We start from the raw sequence: 19,032 nt of genomic DNA on the forward strand, positions 1-19,032 counted from the left end.
TCTCCCTCTACAATTGCCTAATTTAGGAATGCACAATTTCACTTTACATTATTACTTTTCAATATACTCCCTCGCGTTTCTCGTGTGAAATTGAATTAATAAATGGATATATTTATTAAACAAGAAAAATAAATTGTGATAAAAAATAAATTAAAAAGAGAATAAAGCAAAATAAAATTAAATAAGATGTTTTTTTTTGTTATAAAAACGACTAAAATACAATCCTAAATAACATGAGACAAATAGTAATGATGAAATGATAATAGAAATGTTCATATTCAGATATGGCTTACAATGTAATGTAAAATCACAGAGTTTAAATTTTTATGATACTCGAAAATGATTATGTTCAGTAATCTTTTTCTCTTCCTATTATTTGTTACTTGAATTTTCCTAATGCATTATGGTTTTGAGTATCATATAAAAACTTCATTATATAAAAGTAAAATAATTAAGTAAAATTAGAACTTTGCATTTAATATTCTGTAAATGTTTTTCACAAAGAAAATTAGAATTTTGTGCTTCAAATTTAAGAAAAACTTTAAATACCAAAAATTGCACACATGAGTAAATTAATAGAATAAATATCTTTTTCATAATTCGCTCAAAAATTAATTGAACGTTGTGTTTAAAGAAATTCAAATAAGATTCGTTTTGCACGAAATATGAGATAAGGATTAAGCAATAAATTGGAACCGAAAAATAAAAATATGGAATATAGACTTTAAAACAATCACTTCTCGAACTATGAAATAGTAAAATACTAGAATTTAAATAATTTTATAGTAATCGATCCCTATAACTACGGGATTCATAATAATCCGAAATATGGGGCTTACCAAATATTTTAGTAAGAAAAGAACAAGTGAGATCAATAATACCTGTGATGTTATTTAATCAAATTAATTATTATAATTAAGTATGGATTATGTGATCTTACAACCATGATAGCATAAAATTAAAACACTTTAAAAGTATTAAATAAAAAATAAATATAAATAAAAGTTAGTGTTTTTTATTGCAATTAAATACGATGCAACTAGAAAAACAATTTAGTTTTGACGCAAAACTAATTTTTTAATTCAACCACCAATATTATTTTCACCTACGAAACTAAAATATGAAAAACTAAACCAATTACGCATATCCATTAAATCGCCTACTTGAGCCAGGAAAATAAGATACGACGAATTTCCAATTTTATTTTTATAATACATAAATTGGTTAATGTACAATCCGTATAATGTATTCTACAAATATACAACAAAATATAATGTATATAAAAATAAAAAGTATGAAAGCATTATTCGTCTGTGTCAATTTGCCAAAAAGGTTTAGATTAGTAGTAGCCTTAATTAAAATTGTAATATTAATTTCAATTAATAAAATATTTAGCTAAAGAAATTTTTTGTAAATGTAATGACCATAAAAAACTTGTTAAAGAATGTAAATCACGACTAAATTTAATTATTATGGCGAATTAATTAGAAAATGTAGAGTATACAAAAACTAATTTTTAGAATCGTAAAAACATTATAAAATCACAAGTGAAGTCTTTTTTAAACAAATAAAGAAAGAAAATCGAAATTTCCGACTCCATGGAATTAGTGTCAAGCAATTGAAGAAATCTTCTCCCAGATAACAGACACTAGCCCATTCCCTTCCCAGAGTGGGCTCGCGCTAGAGAGAGAGGGGAATTTTCACGGTGTTGAATGATCGAGGCGTTGCAATTCTCAGAGTGGAAAAATTCCAGGTGAGAAATTTTAATTTACATTTTTTGCATTTCACTACGTGTTGATTGAATGCTCAAGGGAAATGCTTTAACCTATCCTGCACAAATTTGCGTTTCCAATTTGAAAGAAAGATAAATTAAAGGACATTTTGGGCATTTGAGGGTTTCTTGATCCGTCAAGGAAACGATAATTCATCTTGTACCAACAGAAATTAATGCCTCTTAGTTACTATTCAATATCTGTGAAAAGCTCTGGCGATTAATCGAAGGGGTGATTTGAATTCAGTCAATTTTATATGTGGAAACTTTGTTGAGCATGGATATTTGGAATTGATGGGCGAATTCACCTCTCATTGCGGCATCTGCAGATTCATCTGACTAAAAAAGTGAACTGAAATTTAAGAAATTGTGTATATTAGTATTTTATGTCAAGTGGTTGAACCAGTCATAATATTTAGTCTCCACTTTGCTTGCAGGTCGACAGTATTTTGTTCTGTCTCTTAACATGGAGGTAGTGCTTTTTGTTGAGCACATACAGAGGAAGGAACTAACAATTGTTATGGTTGAAATTAGTTGCTTTACCTTGGGCCTTTGATCAACCCCTTCTGCTCCCACCACGGGTCAGCGTACAGATAAACTAACAAACGTTTGAAATTTCCGCTCGTATAATTTGTTTGATGAGATAGGTAATGAAGTTGTGTAGGTAGATATGGAGAAAAAGAAAAAAAGTAGGGGAGCTCCAACCCAACATGGAGATGATGAGGCTGAAAGTTTGAATGGAATTTCTACCAGTGAAGCTGATGCTGGCAATAAGAAACCTTATGTTAATATGGAGTTTGAATCTCAAGAAGCTGCGAGGGAATTTTATGATTCGTACGCCAGGCGAGTGGGCTTTAGCACTCATGTTGGTCAATATACCCGTAATAAGCCTGATGGTCCGATTGTTTCTTGGGAATTTTTCTGCTCCAGCGAGATTTTCAAGAGAAAGAATGTTGAAAGCTGCAATGCCATGCTTCAAATAGAGAGCAAAGATCCTGACACTTGGGTTGTGACAAAGTTTGTTGAGGATCATAATCATTCTATTTTGAGCCCCAGCAAGGTGCATTCCCATAGACCGCACAGGCATTTTGCTGGAACAACAAAGAATGGCGTACCTGAGACATCTGATAACCAAAACGATGTTATGGTGTCTGTGGATGGAAACCATGTATTTTATGATTCCAATCTTGTCATGAGGAACACAACACCTTTAGGGGCTAATCCTGTTGCAAAGAATATGTCTCCTGCAGAAACAATCTGTGTTGGTCGTACTGCACCCTGTGTGGAAACACACCGGACCACTATGAGCTCTGTTCCAGTGATGCCACTGCAGTATGTTCAACCTTCTAATCGAAGAAGATCTCTAGGAAGAGATGCTCACGACCTTCTCACTTATTTCAGGAAAATGCAGGCTGAAAATCCTGGATTTTATTATGCTATACAGCTTGATGACGAAAACCGCTTGAGCAATGTTTTCTGGGCTGATGCTAGATCAAGGTCAGCTTATAGTCATTTTGGTGATGCAGTTACTTTTGACACAATGTATAGACCTAACCAGTTTCAGGTCCCGTTTGCTCCTTTCACTGGAGTAAATAATCATGGCCAAATGGTTTTATTCGGCTGTGCTCTTCTATTCGATGAATCAGAAGCTTCGTTTGCTTGGGTGTTCAAGACTTGGCTGTCAGCTATGAACAACCGGCCTCCTGTTTCCATTAAAACTGACCAAGATAGGGCCATCAAGGTAGCGGTTAATCAGGTGTTCCCAGAAGCTCGTCATTGCATTTGCAAGTGGCATATCTTAAGAGAAGGCCAAGAAAGATTGGCTCACATATTCCTTGCTCGTCCTTTTTATGGAGAGCTTTATAGCTGCATCAACTTTTCTGAGATAGTTGAGGATTTTGAATCATCATGGAGTTCTATACTTCACAAGTATGATATCCAGAAAAATGAGTGGCTTCAAGCCGTATATAAAGCTAGGAAGCAGTGGGCTCCTGTTTATTTTCGTGACACCTTTTTCGCTGCACTTTCATCAAACCATGGTGTAAGCTCCTTCTTTGATGGTTATGTGAACCAGCAGACGACAATACCCATGTTCTTCAAGCAGTACGAACGTGCTTTGGAGAATCTTGTAGAAAGGGAAATAGAAGCAGATTACTACACAATTAGTACAACTCCTGTACTGAAGACACCATCTCCAATGGAACAACAGGCAGCTAATTTATATACAAAAAAGGTTTTTGAAAAGTTTCAAGAAGAACTTGTAGAAACTTTTGTACACACTGCCAATAAGATTGATGGTGATGGTTCAATAAGTAAATTTAGGGTGGCTAAGTATGAGCATGATCACAAGGCTTACAGCGTCGTATTAGATGTTGCAGAAATGAATGCAAGTTGCAGTTGCCAGATGTTTGAGTATTCGGGGGTTCTATGTAGACACATATTAACTGTCTTTACTGTCACAAATGTTCTCACGGTTCCGTCTCAGTACATATTAAAGAGGTGGACTCAGGATGCAAGAGCTGGTTTGTTGGACGAGCAAGATACGGGTGTCTGTGTGGAATCACTCACAGTTCGTTTGAATAATCTTTGTCGACAAGCACTAAAATTTGCAGAGGAAGGAGCCATTGCTGCTGAGACCTACAGTGCAGCTGTTGAGACTTTACAAGAAGGCGTCAGGAAGATTGCCTTGGTGAAAAAAATTGTAGCAAAAAACAAGCCTGCTATATATCAGAGCAGTGGAAATTCCCAAGATACTGGTAACAAGAAAGCTTCCGTAATGACTCCTGATATGATCCCATCATTATGGCCCTGGCAGGATGCTTTGCCTAATCGCTTTAATCTTAATGATGCTGGAGTTCAAGCTGCTGATTTGGGCCAGCCAACTTTGGCCCCTTTGGCTATAAATCGTGATGGTGTGCTTGCTGATAACACAGTATGGAATATTATTTGTTTTTAGATTTATCAGTTTTATCTGGGGTATCTTATGTGTTTTTTCTCATTATTTCTGCACTGTAGGTGGTTCTCACTTGTTTTAAGTCCATGACGTGGGTTATTGAGAATAAGACCACAACAAATAAAGTGGCTCTTATCAATTTGAAGGTGTGCATTGCTTTGTTAAATATATTCATTTTCCAATTTCCACTTTTTCATCATTTCTGGTCATTAGCTTTCAGGTAGCTCCGTTTCTTTGTTTTCATCTCATAATACTACCTTATAGGAGTAATAACTTTGCCTAGTGCATTTCTCTTATATCTACATATTTTTGCCCAAGGCAGCTCCAGGATTATGGCAAGGCTCCCTCAGGAGAAACTGAGGTGCAGTTTAGACTTACAAGAACCACGCTGGAGCCAATGTTGAAATCCATGGCTTACATAAGTCAGCAGCTCTCAGCACCAGCTAACAAGGTTGCTGTCATCAATCTAAAGGTGTTTTCTTCTGTCTGGGATCCACTTCTATCAGTCAAAAGTATTATATGAAGCAAGGGTTTAATTTTTCTGAACTTGTGCGGCTCTACTTTACTACTACCCACTTTTTGTACTCTCTTTGATACCACAAAGAGGAGAATTATATTTTCTCCACTTCCACAGTGGGATTTATCTCTTCATCCTCCCCATATGCATGAACGGTATCCCATTTATCCTCCCCCTACCCTACCCCCCTAACACCCCCTAACACATAAAATAAAACAAATAAAAAGGAATCTGTTATGGTTGCAAGTGTTACTTCAGCTGTGTTAATCAGGTGGTCCTTGTTAAATCCTATTTTTGCCTTCCAGCTCCAGGATGCCTCCACAACTGGAGAAGCAGAGGTCAAATTTCAAGTTTCAAAAGATACTCTTGGTTCAATGTTAAGATCAATGGCTTATATCAGACATCAACTATGACAAGTAAGCCTCTCCCTCTCTCATGCATATATGGGCACGCGACAGTACATCTAAATGCACATCCACACCCCTTTCTCTCATTCAATATCCACACCTTACTTTGAAGCATGTTGAAATAAAGTTGAACTGTTCCTCTAATATAATGATAAATAAAACTATTGCAGTTCTGGTCCCCATCAAACATCCTCAACCCATTGGTTGTTTCCGAACTTCATTTTATTGCACTGTTGTTGGATTTAACCTAATTATTGGGGTCTGTTTGTTGCGACCATTAATGAGATCATGCACACTCCTATGGCATTCCAAATTTAATCATTTCTTGAACATAAGGTGAAAAGTGGCATTCTTTATATTTTGAGGGTACTGTTTAAACATCATAAACTTACCAAAATTTGCAAATATAGCACAACTTTTTCAAACGCTGCAGGTGCAGTCTCTCCAGTTTTTTTCAGCATAACAATATTGTTTTTAGTATGTGTACTTGATCTTATTTGATGTTGAACCTTCAATTTACTTTAGACACATTTTGTGAGGAATTATTCTCTGTCGTAATTTGATCGAGGAATTCTGTACCATACAGCATGCAGTGTGATCATATAGGCCATTGGAACTTGTCCGAGTTAGAATGCATAAATGTACATGTAGCAGCCAACAAAAGGTTTGTTCACTAATCTTGATGACCTTTTCTAGACATCGTTGTTGGATGACCACTATTTACTCTAGTTACCACTACTACTTGCTTTTTGTTTCTTCTCTAAAACACAATCTGTAGATCACTTTGCATCTTCCTCATAAGCATTATCATAGGTTTAGGTTTACTATATTCTGTGACTCATTCTTGTATAAGCTACACAGCTTCTGGGTAGCCTTTTTGTTTGTAGATATGAGCGAGATCACACAATCGCTATTCTTAAGCTTGATACTCCAATGCCAATTGTAGAACGAATGTAGTGGACACAGTAGGAAATAATTTCATAATTATATTCTATATTCATTTGTTGCAACTGATTTTATGTTGTAGTTATTGCTCTAAGCTTTTGACAACCAATAAGTATTCCTCTAGTCTATTATTACGTTCTGTCCTTTCGGGTTTAGTAGATATGTACCGAGGAGATATGTGATTTAACTGTGACAAATATTGCCTTATGCTACCTTGAGCATTTGTTTGATGTGGCATGAGTTATCATTCAATGTTAGTTTTGACCTTCATTAATCTTCAAGCATGCATTTGATCATGTGATATATAGTAATTTCTCGAATTAGGCTCCTCGATTGTGAAAATATGACACTTGAAATTACTCAGAAGCGTTGATTAGGACAAAAAAACAATATAGGGAGAGGAGATTTTTTCTGACAAATGTGTTAATGTGGAAGAGCGACCCTAAGCCGGTCGTAGAGATGAGAGAAGTACATCTTGAAGCGCACTGTCTCTCTGCATCGCAGCTTTGAACTCTTCGAATGTAACCTTTCCATCGCTGTTGGCGTCCATCAGGTCGAATATCTCGTCTAGCTTCCCAGGCTCTGTGATATCAACAGGAAGGTACTCGTCGGGCAAAGCCTGGAGAGACAGAAGAGATGAGAGTAGCAAGATAAGAAAAGAGAATGGATGGTTAAGCTTACCTTAAGCAGAGACGCTAGCTCATCCTTGCTAATGCAACCCGAACGGTCTGTGTTATACATCTGAAAGCATAGTCGGAGTGCGTCGTCTCCTTGTGAGTATTTGAGAGTAGAGAAGCCGGCAATGATTTCTCTCATGTCGACACTCCCATCTCTGTTGTCATCAAACAAATCAAAGATACGCGGAGCTAAAGGGACCAACGACAACATCTCCATCGCTTTCAACACCTCCTCGAACTCACCCAACGTTGCGTTATCACTTGTGCATCTGCATTTAGCCCAAGGAGACGGGTCAGTTCGGATGTTGGATATTTTGGTCACTCAGTTATCGAAAGATGGTGAGAAGATTAAAGGAACAACTTGGTTTGTGGCATTACACTTTCTTGAAATTTTCTCTGAGATTTTCTAGCTCCTCTGGCTTAAGATCATAAGACCCCACCAAACTCTTGAGCTTCTTGGTTCTCAAGGAGAAGCTGCTGCTCAGCATGCTGGCCATCGCGGCCGCGCGAAATTGCGCCTCGCTTTGAAACTCTGCAGCCGCGAGACGATCTCAGCATCCATCTGATCTTGCTTAGCCAGATCACCGGTCACCCAAGGGTGCTCAAGAATCTATATTATTTCGAATTATATAGATAAGTACTCCATTGATTCTAATTTCAGGTTATAACATAAGAATAATCAATTTGTATAGTTTTCTTGCTATTTAACCTGATAATACAATAACTCACACAAAATACCCGATAATGTGTCGATTTACGATACCTCTTGAGCAGTCGGCCTCCGGCTGGGGTCGACGTTGAGAAGACTGGTGATTAGGTGTTTAACCGATGATGAAATGTTCTTCCATGTCTTCTCGTAGAAGTTCAACTGCCCCTGAATATTGATTATTACACAACATTCGAACTAATTAAACCTAATTCGGAGAAAGCATATTAGATTTGATTAAAAAACAAGTGTTGGTTACACTTAGAATCATTTGCTGCTTCTGTCGGTTGGTCTGCGCGATGAAAGGAGTATACCTAATAACCAAAAACTTATTAAATCCATGAAGAAACTACTATAATAGCCATATAAGTGAAGAACAAATTAATCGAAATCGTTCGGTTCGAGTGAGGCGACTTTCTACTTTGGGTGGAATATACCATTGAGATTTCCAATCTAAGAAGTTTTTTTTTTTTCTAAAAAAGATTGGACAAATTAATCACATGAAATACTTTTGGTGGAATATACCATTGAGCTTCCCCATATGGGACGCTCTTTTTTTGAAAGCCGTCTTATTAATGAGAGACGCATAAGCCTTGTGCATCTCTAACAAATCCGACTTTAAAAAAATGCTTCCCAGATTGCAAAACTCAATGGTATAAATTTGTTGATTGCACGAACCGTTGATTTTTCCTTGTTCGGTTCACGCATAATAAAAATTTGTCAATCTTTAAGATAATACATTTCAATTCTCATGTTTACTTCCAATTATATTTATCCATATCTCTTGTTTAATCGTCAATTTTCTTTTAAAAATCCGGTTAATGACAATGTATCCTGGCCCGACTCTCCTCCAGTGCACACTCTATCTCGCGTTTATCCATGGCCTCACTCGTAACCGAGTTAATCACAAACAAAGCTTATCTCACCCTGATATCTCACTAACCGAATCAATATTTCGAAAATAAAAAACTCACCCTGAGAGTAGAATGTAGAGGATGACACCAAGCGACCATACATCGCTCTTCGCCAGCGCCTCGGGCGAGACATAATCAATCGAGCCAAACAACCCGGGTCGGTAAAATCCTCGACGGAGCTGAGGCCGAAGTCCATGATCTTCAAGGGAGAGTCGTCCTCTTTACTCAAGAAGAGGCAGTTCTCGGGCTTCAAGTCCCGGTGCACGATGCCGGCGCGGTGGAGGCCGGCGGCGATCTGGGCGACGAGGGCGGGAGACGATGCGGTCGAAGAGCTCGCCTCCGGAGCAGAGCTCGAGGATGAGGTGTATGCCGGAGGAGTCCTCGCAGACGTCGTAGAGGTGGATGACGTTGGGGTGTGGGGACACGGCCTCCACCACGCGCCGCATCACCAGGAGCTCGTTTGTGAGGAGCGCGACGGAGATGAGGGACTGCTTCGTCGAATTCGGAGACCTCAGGTGCCGGAGGGTTTTCACGGCCACGCTTTTTTTGATCTTGTTGTTGTTGTTGTTGGATTTCTCGGTGCCTCTCCGGACGACGGAGAAGCCGCCTCTGCCGAGGATTTCGCTGATCTCGTATTCGTCCGAGAGGGATTTTCTTGTTTCTTCTCCCATTATCTCTCTCTCTTTCTCTCTCTCTCTCAATGGAAGAGGGAGAATGCTGGAAGTCAACAGTGGGGGTGATGAAGAAGGAGCAATAATGTAGAACGAGGGACTTTATATTTTTAGGATCATGCCTTTTAAAATTTGAAAATTTGTAATTGTTTCATATGTCTCATTTCTAACAAAATATACAATCAAGTGTCAACCAATTTTAGACATGCCATCTATCATATGAACATGTATTATGATCCTAAAGAAATGAGTTATTGTAGTCATAATATTTTTACGTGTGGTTAAATATCGATTGTTGCATTAACACATATTCCGCTGAAAATAAAGTGGATGGTATAATTGCGAAATTTTCATTTTTCATGATTTAACAGCAATTATAATTAACTTTGATATAGATATAATGAATTTATATTTTCAATTCAGTGCTTCTCATTCTCACAATAAGAAGTGATTTTTGCATTGTAAGTTCTATATACTCTTAGAGTTAAAAATATTTAGATAAATCAATATATATAATAAGTTTTTAGATTTTTTTTCTTTTTTTGACCAATCAATCTATATTGGACCTGAAAACCGTAAAAAATACAATCCAATCCGAATAATCAGATTATATGCAATTATTCCCTTATATTTCGACATTCTTAAAGTCAACAATGGTTTAAGGAAAATTAATACTATATGATACAATGGATTATGATGATTGGGGAAGAGTAGTAGTTTACTAGTGTAATATGAGGTGGTTAGACTCGGATTTGAATTGAATAATGTATTTGTATTTTTTTTATTTGTATGTTATGCAAAATGTCCACAAGGAAATGTACAAAATAGAAAATAGCTGAGAATAAAGGGACAAATAAGAAATATTCTTTCCTCACAAGTTGAGATTCTTTTTGTTAATCTTGAAGTTTGAAAGACTGATTTACTTAGTAAAATCTTGGGATTAAGATTAGCACTTTCTTCCATTTGGATCATAGAATTGGCTTTACTTTTTATTCTATATCATTTTTTTTATCAGGATAGACTTGTGTGTTGACATCATAATTGGGTGCATTTCAATAATACTATATGTTTTTTACTTTTAGGCGTATTTTTTTTAAGGAGAGAGCACTTAAAATTATAAATTATTTGCTGCTGATATTAATCTCTGTCTTAATAGTTAGAGAGGAAAACAATGCCCTAACCACAGTTTTCATCCAAATTTTGTGACACTTGGCGTACTCGTCAAATTATTTATCCTTGATAGAAGTAGTATTATTCAATGGTTGGAATGGTCACTGAGAATTGAGAAACCATCAAATATAACAAGTTTCTACTACTAGTTTGGGAAAAATATTGGTGCATATGGAATAAAGTAGAAAAATTTAAAATAAATAAACTAGGTGTAAATTTTGGAAAATGAGTAAGAGTGCCGTTACAGAATGATAGTATGAACTAAGAATGCTTAGTTTTTTCTACCAAACATTGATAACCCAACATAATAAAAATGCATACTGCACAAGTAATCTAAAGTTTCAGGAGTATAATTTCATACTACAAAATAAAGCCAAAATATATTTTGCAGAATTACGTGGAAAAGATTGCCAAATCATAACATTCCATAAAATCTCATCATAAAGATTAACGATCCACAAATGTAGTCATTCATTCTACTACAAACAGTAACACAATAAATAGCAGACACTCCTGCTATATGGTCAGCCAACTCCAACGGCAGACGAGCAAATATTCGACTTCACAAAATCATTGCACCAATGGTTATGCTCAAAATAAATGCCAAAATAGATCATAGGAGTATTTAAGTTAGCTGAGAGATGTGAAACTGATAGTTTTCATTCTAGTGTTTAAGTGGATGATGCCTTTTCAATTACTCAGCAGAAGAACATGGAGCTGCGGACTTTCTCATTCAAGACTGGAAGCTCAGGCACAGCAGGGCCCCCTCCACCACTGTGGCTCGATGACTTGTCCGACAAGTCTTCAAACTTCAGGAACTGAGACATCTGAGCCGCAGCAAGATGAGCATAGCAGATAGGAGCCACTGCACCAAATGAAAGATCAAACATCAGAGATGGTGAAACCACAATGAGGGGAAAGCATTATTTAGTGGTTGTATGATCATTTGCTCCTAGAATTTCACATTGTTAGATTCAGATGATTGTGCATAAAATCTTATACTATGCTCTTAGAAGCTGTTTTGAATAGGGAGTATTAGTTTTCAGATTTCTTGAATTGATCTAGACAGTTAATAATGACTACTTCCATTTCCAAACCTAGTAAATGACTCTGTAAATATACATATAACTGAATTTTGCTGCACATTATTTAACTAAAATTACCTATTGATATGGCAGTAGTGCTTCTCTGGTACCTGCAAGAAATGTAAGGATCTTTCATGTTTCTAAATGTATGATTAGGAATTCTAAAACATAAAAGCATAAACCTAGGCTTTTCTATGACTGCAAGAGACTTGAGATATGTTCTTACACATAGGACAAAGAGAGCACAAACTCCTGAAAATCATCAGGAGAGTAGCCAAGTTCATCGTAGAGAACATGATAGTGCGTGGGCCGTGTTGTTCCCTGTACATTAGTAGTCAAAAATTCAGATAACGCGCTAGCTGTTTCTAGTAAAGATGTGTTTTAGAACTCACAATCATGCCAGCATGAGCACACATATAGAAATCATTGTTTCTAGGATGGCATATTCCATTGTCAATCACCGTCCCTATAAGAATGGAATAGAGATAATAAGTATATAAAACCAGCTATGTTTCAGTTTATGTATCATGACTTGTTCAGAGAGAGAGATAGACCTGGAGGGACATTGTCAGGAGAGTTAGCTTGGAAGATCTTGGTATGGTGGTTCTTCTGTGCCACAACCAGCATGAACTTGGGTTCCCATTTCTCATCTCTAAACTTGCAAGCCTAAATAACAATTGACAGCAACCATTTTTCTAGATTATCCATGTTGAAACTAAAATGATTCAAATGTTTAGAAGGAAAAAGATAGGCCTGGATAATCTGCTCTAGCTCAATGTTTAAGACTTGGTTGAACTGGGACTCACTCACTCCATCCCTGACATAGCATAATTTCAAATGCCAAGATTAAGATCAGTTTAAATATATGTCAAGATATTGAATGCATCTAAATAATGATAAACAGAAAAAACAACATGATGTTTAGATATTCCAAGTGATCAGTAGTTGATATTACCTGAAAATGATTATCTGTTCAGGTCTACACCCACAGCTATCATAGAAATCGTTCAGTAGCTCCCTGAAAATGCCTGCATCTTCAGTTTCAGAAGTTGGCTTGAACAGACACTCGATCATCTCAGATCTTGGCGGTTGAGTACGGACTGCTGCCCGGTATTTGGATATCAAAGGCCATTTCCTTGAACTGACAACCTAATTATCCAGCAGCCAAAGAAAATAAACACCAAATATAATACCGTGCCTTTTTTTTCATAAACAATGACGATATGAGATTTTAAAGGAAAATTACCGCAGCAACAGAGGGGACATCTCGGCCAGGTGAACCATGGGAGACATCCATTCCTATAATAATTGTGGGTTTGCTATAAATCAGGGGTAGTGGTCTTGGAGGAGCGTTTTCTGTAGCTAAGATAGAATTCAGGCCACCAAGCTGTTGAAGGACAAGGCAAGAGTGAGCTAAACTTGTAGTCAACAAAGTGGTCTCAAAAATAGATATTGAGAAGTGAAACAACACTTTCCTTGGCATTTATCTTCAACAGCAAATTTGTCAAGTACTGGTCATTGATGCGTGTTGGCGCAATGCATTGAGTCACCACACCAAGTTCAGAAAGATTCCTCTTCTTCCAAGGGCCTTCAACATCATTTAAGAAACAAGAATTCAGTCAACAAAATGGAATTTACTTAACAGAAAAGTAAGAATGTTACCAATCTTTACCATAGAGATCAGAGTTTTTCTTCTCTGGCAGAATGCAGAGAAGAAACTGAGGGGGGCCTGGAAGTTTCGACTTGACCAAGCCAATCATATCATCAACACGGATGGGAGAAGGGCTGCGTCTTGACTGTGCCATCTCTTCGATCATTACATAAGGATCATGTATGACCTACAGGAAGAAAAGTATTGTCAAGTAGGAGAAAAATAATTGGTAAGCTTCCATAACATTCCAACTCAATACTCACTATTCCTTTCATGTTTCCACATCTGATCAAGTCTTTGCACAAGTTGTGCATATTGCACCGAGCAGAGAAGTTAACAACAGCCCATCTTTCAATTTTAACAGGCTCAACCAGTTTCTGCCAAACAAAACTTGAGATTCAGAGCTAACTCTCATACAATTTTGTACAACATTTTAAAAGAATCATACTATACCTTCTGGTTGAAGTTCCACCTTCCGTTACGTGGCGCAAAGTCCTCTCCATTGCCAACTCTTAGCTGTGATAGAAAAAATAGACGAGCTGTTAAATCTCCATTGATTCACAAGGCAGATAGAAAAAAAAGAAAGTAGTAAGATCTTAATTGTCAACTCTTAACTCGGATTGAACAGAAGTACTATATCAAAGAATAGTGTATCTTGTGCAATTGAAACATGAAAATTCAATCTCAGTTGTCGCATCAAATACCTTAGGTGCTGCCAAGACACGGCCCTGAATGCGAGTAAATTCAGTGCTGATTGTAACTCCAGCCGATTGAAGAAGAGGTTCAGCAGCATAGTTGCTTTTTGACAGGCCCTACAAAATGCAGCTAACAATTGTTACAATGCTATACATAAAATTGAGAGGACATCATCACTAGGAGAAATTAGTTGAACTCACATTTTTCAAGGCATTCATCCTCTCATGAGGCTTTTGCCTAGACTTTTCTACTAGTGCAGCTCTCTGAAAATTTGACAAAGCCTTCGTATACCGTTGAAGGGATACCAAGGAGCATAGCTATAAGAAGAAACGGAAACTAGGATCATTACTTTCACACCAAGAATATGAATTCAGCTGCACCAAGTACAAACCTCAACAGGAAAGTAAGTGGGACGCTTTGGTTTTCCCACATTCAGACATGGCATTTCCCCTGAATACTTCAACTGGATATTGCGCTCATGGACAAAATAGTCATATACAGTGATCTCTACTTCTCGTGCTTCACTTCTTTGTTTCAATGAGAACCTAAACAATAAAATCATGGGGCGATTGTGAGATTACTTCTTTAGACAAAGCATGTAGCTTAAAAGATAGACTATCTTACGTTTGCTCCTTGCACACGAAGTCGCTCAAGCCGCTGATCTTGAATTCCCTATTGGAGTTAGTCGCCCGGACCCTCAGATTCTTCAGTGTCCTCTTGGCCTATTTTTTAACAGGTTAGAAATTTACAAGAATGTACAAAGCAACAGCGTAATCAGTTTATACATTACCTTAACCCAATCAATGTGTGAGGGATGATCAATTTTCTGATTGAACAGGAGAAAGTCGATGACTGGTCCAGGCCTAACGATCATCGTGGTTGATACATCTGCAAGGGAACAATGCCTTGAGACATTTGAAATGGAAAAACAACACTCATAACAGGACTACTTACCCATATTCAACGAAAGACCTCCTTGTGTTGCTCTAAAACTAGAATGGAAACCCCGGCAACCGAAGACACCACCTCCCAAGTCCACGTAGTTTCTATCATCATTGTGGAAGAAGGACTGACGCACTAGAAGGCACCCCCTGCACAGGATGTAAAAGAGTTTGAGTAACTTGAGTCACAGATAGAGAGAAGAAAAACACAATCAAGATACTCACTGTTGAGCAGCATTCTGTCTCAGAATGATATCTAGCACTCTCACAGATTCTTGAAAGTGCTCAGAATCTTGCCCCCGAAGTGCATTGGTAATGGCTTGCATTGGGATCTTTGCAGCATAGCTTATTGCCACATTGTAAGTCTTTGAACGAGGCTGCTTACGCAGACGTTTTCTATCAATGTCAGTAGGGCTGCCATCAGCTTCGGGGCTCCCTCTCCCAGTGCTCCTGTAATTGACAGAAGATCAGATTTAGCCTAAAAACTTGAGTAGCTTAAAGAAATCACTTTAGCAGAATGTTACACACCTATTTGAGGAAAGTTCATCCAAAATCACAGTAAACTCCAGTTTGTTTTGAGGCAAAGGACCGATAGTGAATAAGCTCTTCTCACCATCATACGCAAACTTTTTCCCATCCAGCTCAACAACATATGTTTCATGAAGTTTTTCTAGTATCTTTCTTCCAATTCCTTTTGCATCAACAGGGTTACCATCTTCATACTTAATCGAGACCTGCAAAATGAATTTAGGAAGCATATTTAAAATTGTTCCCAATGATAATAACAAAGGAAGAATTGATCAGTTATGAATAAATTACACTGTAGTGGTAGAAGTAGCCCTCACTCTTGGCAACAGTAACCTTAAAATGGTTAACCAAGAGGGAGATGCTTTGGCCCCTGGTGGCAAGTCCAGGTCTAGCCATGGGAACCCTTTTCCCCATAGCTACTTTCAGTGGCACAACATTGGGTGGGACCACAGGGGGAGGTGGAGGTAGCATCTCTGGTGTACCTTTCTCCATATATCTTCTCACTGATTATACAGGTAAAGATCCAGAACAGTTATAATCGTTGCAACCATAAATGCAAACTCAAATCAGCCTTGTACTAGTACTACATTCAACATATATCACATCACAGCAAATCTGAATCGGACACGTATGGCACATAAACTCAAATCATTTTTCATGCAAATAGATTAAAACTACAGTTGAAAATACATACTGCCTTGTCTTTGGACTCTCAAAAACACTTTGTTTTTTTGAACTTTAGCCTTTATCCAGAAGATAACAAGAAAATTTCTTCAGTCAAAAGAGAGAAACAGAAAAGAAAACCAGAAGAGAGAGAAACATGCCAGAAATAGAAAAAAAGGAATAAAAAACGTAAAGACTGTCATGGAGACGACGGGTTTGCAGAAACTATAAATAGTACGTGAAATACAGTTGCTATATCAAGGCCAAAAAAACAAAATATCTACGACAGAGAAAACACCAATCCACAAGATAGGTAACCATAAACAGTCATTCCCGTTGCAAAATAATGGAAAAAAACTATTCCGCTTCAAAATTCACACTCATGTACACGGCAAACGACGAAAGCAACTCACACACAAAAATAAAAAAAATAAAATATAAAACACTCTTCCAGTTCAAAATTCACGACGATGACGAAAGGAAAAATACAGATCCAAACATTATATACCGTAGAACGAACCAAAACTAACAAACCTAGGCAAACACACACACACGTAAATTTACAGAAAAAAAAACATGAAATCGCATGAAACAAAATTTGCAGTGCAGAAATTACGACGACGAAAGGCAAAATATAGATCCAGACGTCATACACCGAAGCAAAAACTAAAACTAACAAACCGATCGAAAAAAAAAATTGTACTCCATAAATACATGTATAATCACAGCAAAAAACATGAAATACCATGAGGAAGAAAGACGCTACGAATTTTTCTCACGTTAGCGAGTGCCCTCAAAAGCAGGAACTACAGATTTTCTCTCCGACTCTTGGAGTTTTTTGCGTGTTTTCGTGTCTAAGAAGAAGAGAGGCTGTGTATGTTTTGGTGAGCTTAGAGAGAGAGGCTATATTCTCGCTCTTCTGTCTCTCTCTCTCTATTTATCTGTTGGTTTTCTCTGTCATCAAAATCTCTATCGCAGATGCAAATATCGTAGACCTAATTACTAAACTGTACGTCAGGGCCAGATTCGTCTTTTACCTTCACGGATTTGTAAATTTGCGCCTAGTTTTTGGAGTGTTTGGCTAATTAAGCTTGTATATTATCTCTGATAATTTACTATAAATGTTAAATTGCTAAATTATTTTTTAAATTAATTTTATATCTTGTTGTTTATAGCATCATATCATAAAAGAATAATAGAAAGGAATTTTAGTTTTAATAGTACCTAGTCTTGTGACGAAAATGCACCCACATGGTCACTGCCACGTGATGAATTTACAGTTATATTAAGCATAGAGTGATCAAAGTCCAGAAATATTAATTACTCCTTTTGTTGATAAAGAGTTTATTAAGTGTTTGATTAATGCACAGATATCATTAATATTACCAGATGTGACGATTCAATTGTTAATTTGGCAAAAAAGTTAAAGCTCATGAATGTGGAAATTCAGCCTCTCTACTAACTGGTAACGTTTGCATGAAAGAAATATCAAATATGTAAGACAATTACTCCTTTTGTTTTATTATAAGTGACTCGCCTAATTTAGACAACATAAATACAATAAAAACCTTTATTTTCTTAAACAATGTTTTAAGAATAAATTAGAGCAATGTCTTAAGAATAAATTAAATCCAAAGATATGTTTCACTGTCACATATGTCTGTATTTTAGAAAAAGGGATTCAACTTAATTAATACCACCTCCTATTTATCGGGCAGGGCCCAAATATGTCTGCTTGGACATGGGCCTAGAATAAGAATAGTAAAGGCCCATTAGTCACTGGTATGAAGGAAATAATGGCTAAAGTCATTTTTATTATGCCAATGAGTAGTATTTTGTTCAATTTATTCGAATTTTTGAAAGAATAATAGAGTATTGGGAAGTCAAAAAATTTTCTGAAAAAATGGGTAGCTATATAGGCTTTGGTCTTTGTATTGATTTTTAAGATACATAACTAGATATATATTAAATAATTAATAATAAATAAATTTTTGGGGTATAATTTTATCCCTTATTCCTCCTAAATGGATTCTCGCCACTAATATAGATGCATTAAAATCATAACCAAATCTCATTACATGAAGAATTATCAGTTTAAAATCAATAGATTTGAAGTTCTAATGAACATAAATAAGAAAAATAAGACACACGGTAGTATTTAGTTAATTATTTGAAACTATTATCTGAAGACTTGGAAAGAGATGTTTTTATGTGATAAGGTATTATTAAGGACTAAAACTACATTGTTTCTTCATTATCCTCAATCTCATACTAAGATACGACCAGAAAGCATCGCAGATCATTATAGGAGAAACAACACGATTTCAATATCCATAAAGAGAGGGATATTTCTATGCAAACATTACGGTGTAGAGCCGTAAAATGATCTTCAGACCAAACAAGATATTACATATATAATGACAATGTATTTTAACGTACTTAGATCACTCTATAATCTTCTCCATTACCTTTGACAACGGTAAAAGATATTATAGAATTCACAAGTACAAAACTCACTGGATAAGTTCAAGAGAGGTATCAGTTAGTATGTTTCTCAAAAGTATTGTAGTACTTCAGAAATGTTATTTTCAGGAAATAGTTTCTGATAGAATTGCGAACAATCCAACAATAGGTGCAACAGATAATATTAACAATAAATAGCCCCATCAAATAGTTGATCATTGAGCAAAGATTCCTCCAAAACATCAAAAGTATCACTTGTATACATAAACTCAAG

At 36.6% G+C, this 19,032-nt stretch overlaps 2 protein-coding genes and 1 pseudogene across 8 annotated transcripts; 1 reads left to right on the forward strand and 2 right to left on the reverse strand.

Annotated features, from left to right (window-relative positions):
- Window positions 1-1,560: 1,560 nt before the first annotated feature.
- Window positions 1,561-11,488, forward strand: LOC121751163 (protein FAR1-RELATED SEQUENCE 3-like). Of its 6 annotated transcripts, none has more exons than XR_006040009.1 (7): window positions 1,561-1,753; window positions 2,209-4,703; window positions 4,787-4,944; window positions 5,043-5,196; window positions 5,547-5,657; window positions 6,235-6,312; window positions 11,437-11,488. XR_006040009.1 is itself a non-coding variant. In XM_042145881.1 (6 exons), exons 2-5 carry the CDS (start codon window positions 2,442-2,444, stop codon window positions 5,652-5,654), a joined length of 2,604 nt encoding a protein of 867 aa, XP_042001815.1. In that variant the 5' UTR covers window positions 1,561-1,753; window positions 2,209-2,441; the 3' UTR covers window positions 5,655-5,657; window positions 6,235-6,727. The 6 variants fall into 6 exon arrangements, 1 of the variants encoding a protein (XP_042001815.1); XR_006040008.1 differs by lacking the exon at window positions 11,437-11,488 and adding an exon at window positions 7,147-7,340; XM_042145881.1 differs by lacking the exon at window positions 11,437-11,488 and having other exon boundaries at window positions 4,787-4,870; window positions 5,047-5,196; window positions 6,235-6,727.
- On the reverse strand, window positions 6,950-9,758 carry LOC121751166 (annotated as a pseudogene).
- Window positions 11,430-17,210, reverse strand: LOC121751164 (protein argonaute 4B-like). 2 transcript variants are annotated; one of them, XM_042145882.1, is made up of 22 exons: window positions 17,041-17,210; window positions 15,924-16,135; window positions 15,633-15,838; window positions 15,330-15,554; window positions 15,118-15,254; window positions 14,954-15,051; window positions 14,788-14,885; window positions 14,555-14,708; window positions 14,364-14,480; window positions 14,172-14,279; window positions 13,921-13,983; window positions 13,731-13,844; window positions 13,489-13,654; window positions 13,292-13,404; window positions 13,063-13,203; window positions 12,772-12,965; window positions 12,570-12,633; window positions 12,371-12,482; window positions 12,209-12,282; window positions 12,043-12,137; window positions 11,895-11,926; window positions 11,430-11,596 (listed from the first exon to the last, which is right to left on the reverse strand). In XM_042145882.1, exons 2-22 carry the CDS (start codon window positions 16,122-16,124, stop codon window positions 11,430-11,432), a joined length of 2,679 nt encoding a protein of 892 aa, XP_042001816.1. In that variant the 5' UTR covers window positions 16,125-16,135; window positions 17,041-17,210. The 2 variants fall into 2 exon arrangements, 1 of the variants encoding a protein (XP_042001816.1); XR_006040013.1 differs by lacking the exons at window positions 11,430-11,596; window positions 11,895-11,926; window positions 12,043-12,137 and having other exon boundaries at window positions 12,371-12,633; window positions 17,075-17,208.
- Between the last annotated feature and the right edge of the window lie 1,822 nt (window positions 17,211-19,032).

This window comes from Salvia splendens, chromosome 10 (assembly GCF_004379255.2).
Source record: "Salvia splendens isolate huo1 chromosome 10, SspV2, whole genome shotgun sequence".
Lineage (NCBI taxonomy): Eukaryota > Viridiplantae > Streptophyta > Magnoliopsida > Lamiales > Lamiaceae > Salvia > Salvia splendens.

Excerpts from the sequence above, each read along its gene's own strand:
- LOC121751164 (XM_042145882.1), bottom strand. The coding sequence starts at position 16,124 with ATGGAGAAAGGTACACCAGAGATGCTACCTCCACCTCCCCCTGTGGTC. Across the intron at positions 15,555-15,632 it reads GATGAACTTTCCTCAAATAG|GAGCACTGGGAGAGGGAGCC; the intron begins GTGTGTAACATT and ends TGTCAATTACAG. Across the intron at positions 12,966-13,062 it reads ATGTCCCCTCTGTTGCTGCG|GTTGTCAGTTCAAGGAAATG; the intron begins GTAATTTTCCTT and ends CTGGATAATTAG.
- LOC121751163 (XM_042145881.1), top strand. The coding sequence starts at position 2,442 with ATGGAGAAAAAGAAAAAAAGTAGGGGAGCTCCAACCCAACATGGAGAT. Across the intron at positions 4,704-4,786 it reads GTGTGCTTGCTGATAACACA|GTGGTTCTCACTTGTTTTAA; the intron begins GTATGGAATATT and ends TCTGCACTGTAG. Across the intron at positions 4,871-5,046 it reads TGGCTCTTATCAATTTGAAG|CTCCAGGATTATGGCAAGGC; the intron begins GTGTGCATTGCT and ends TGCCCAAGGCAG.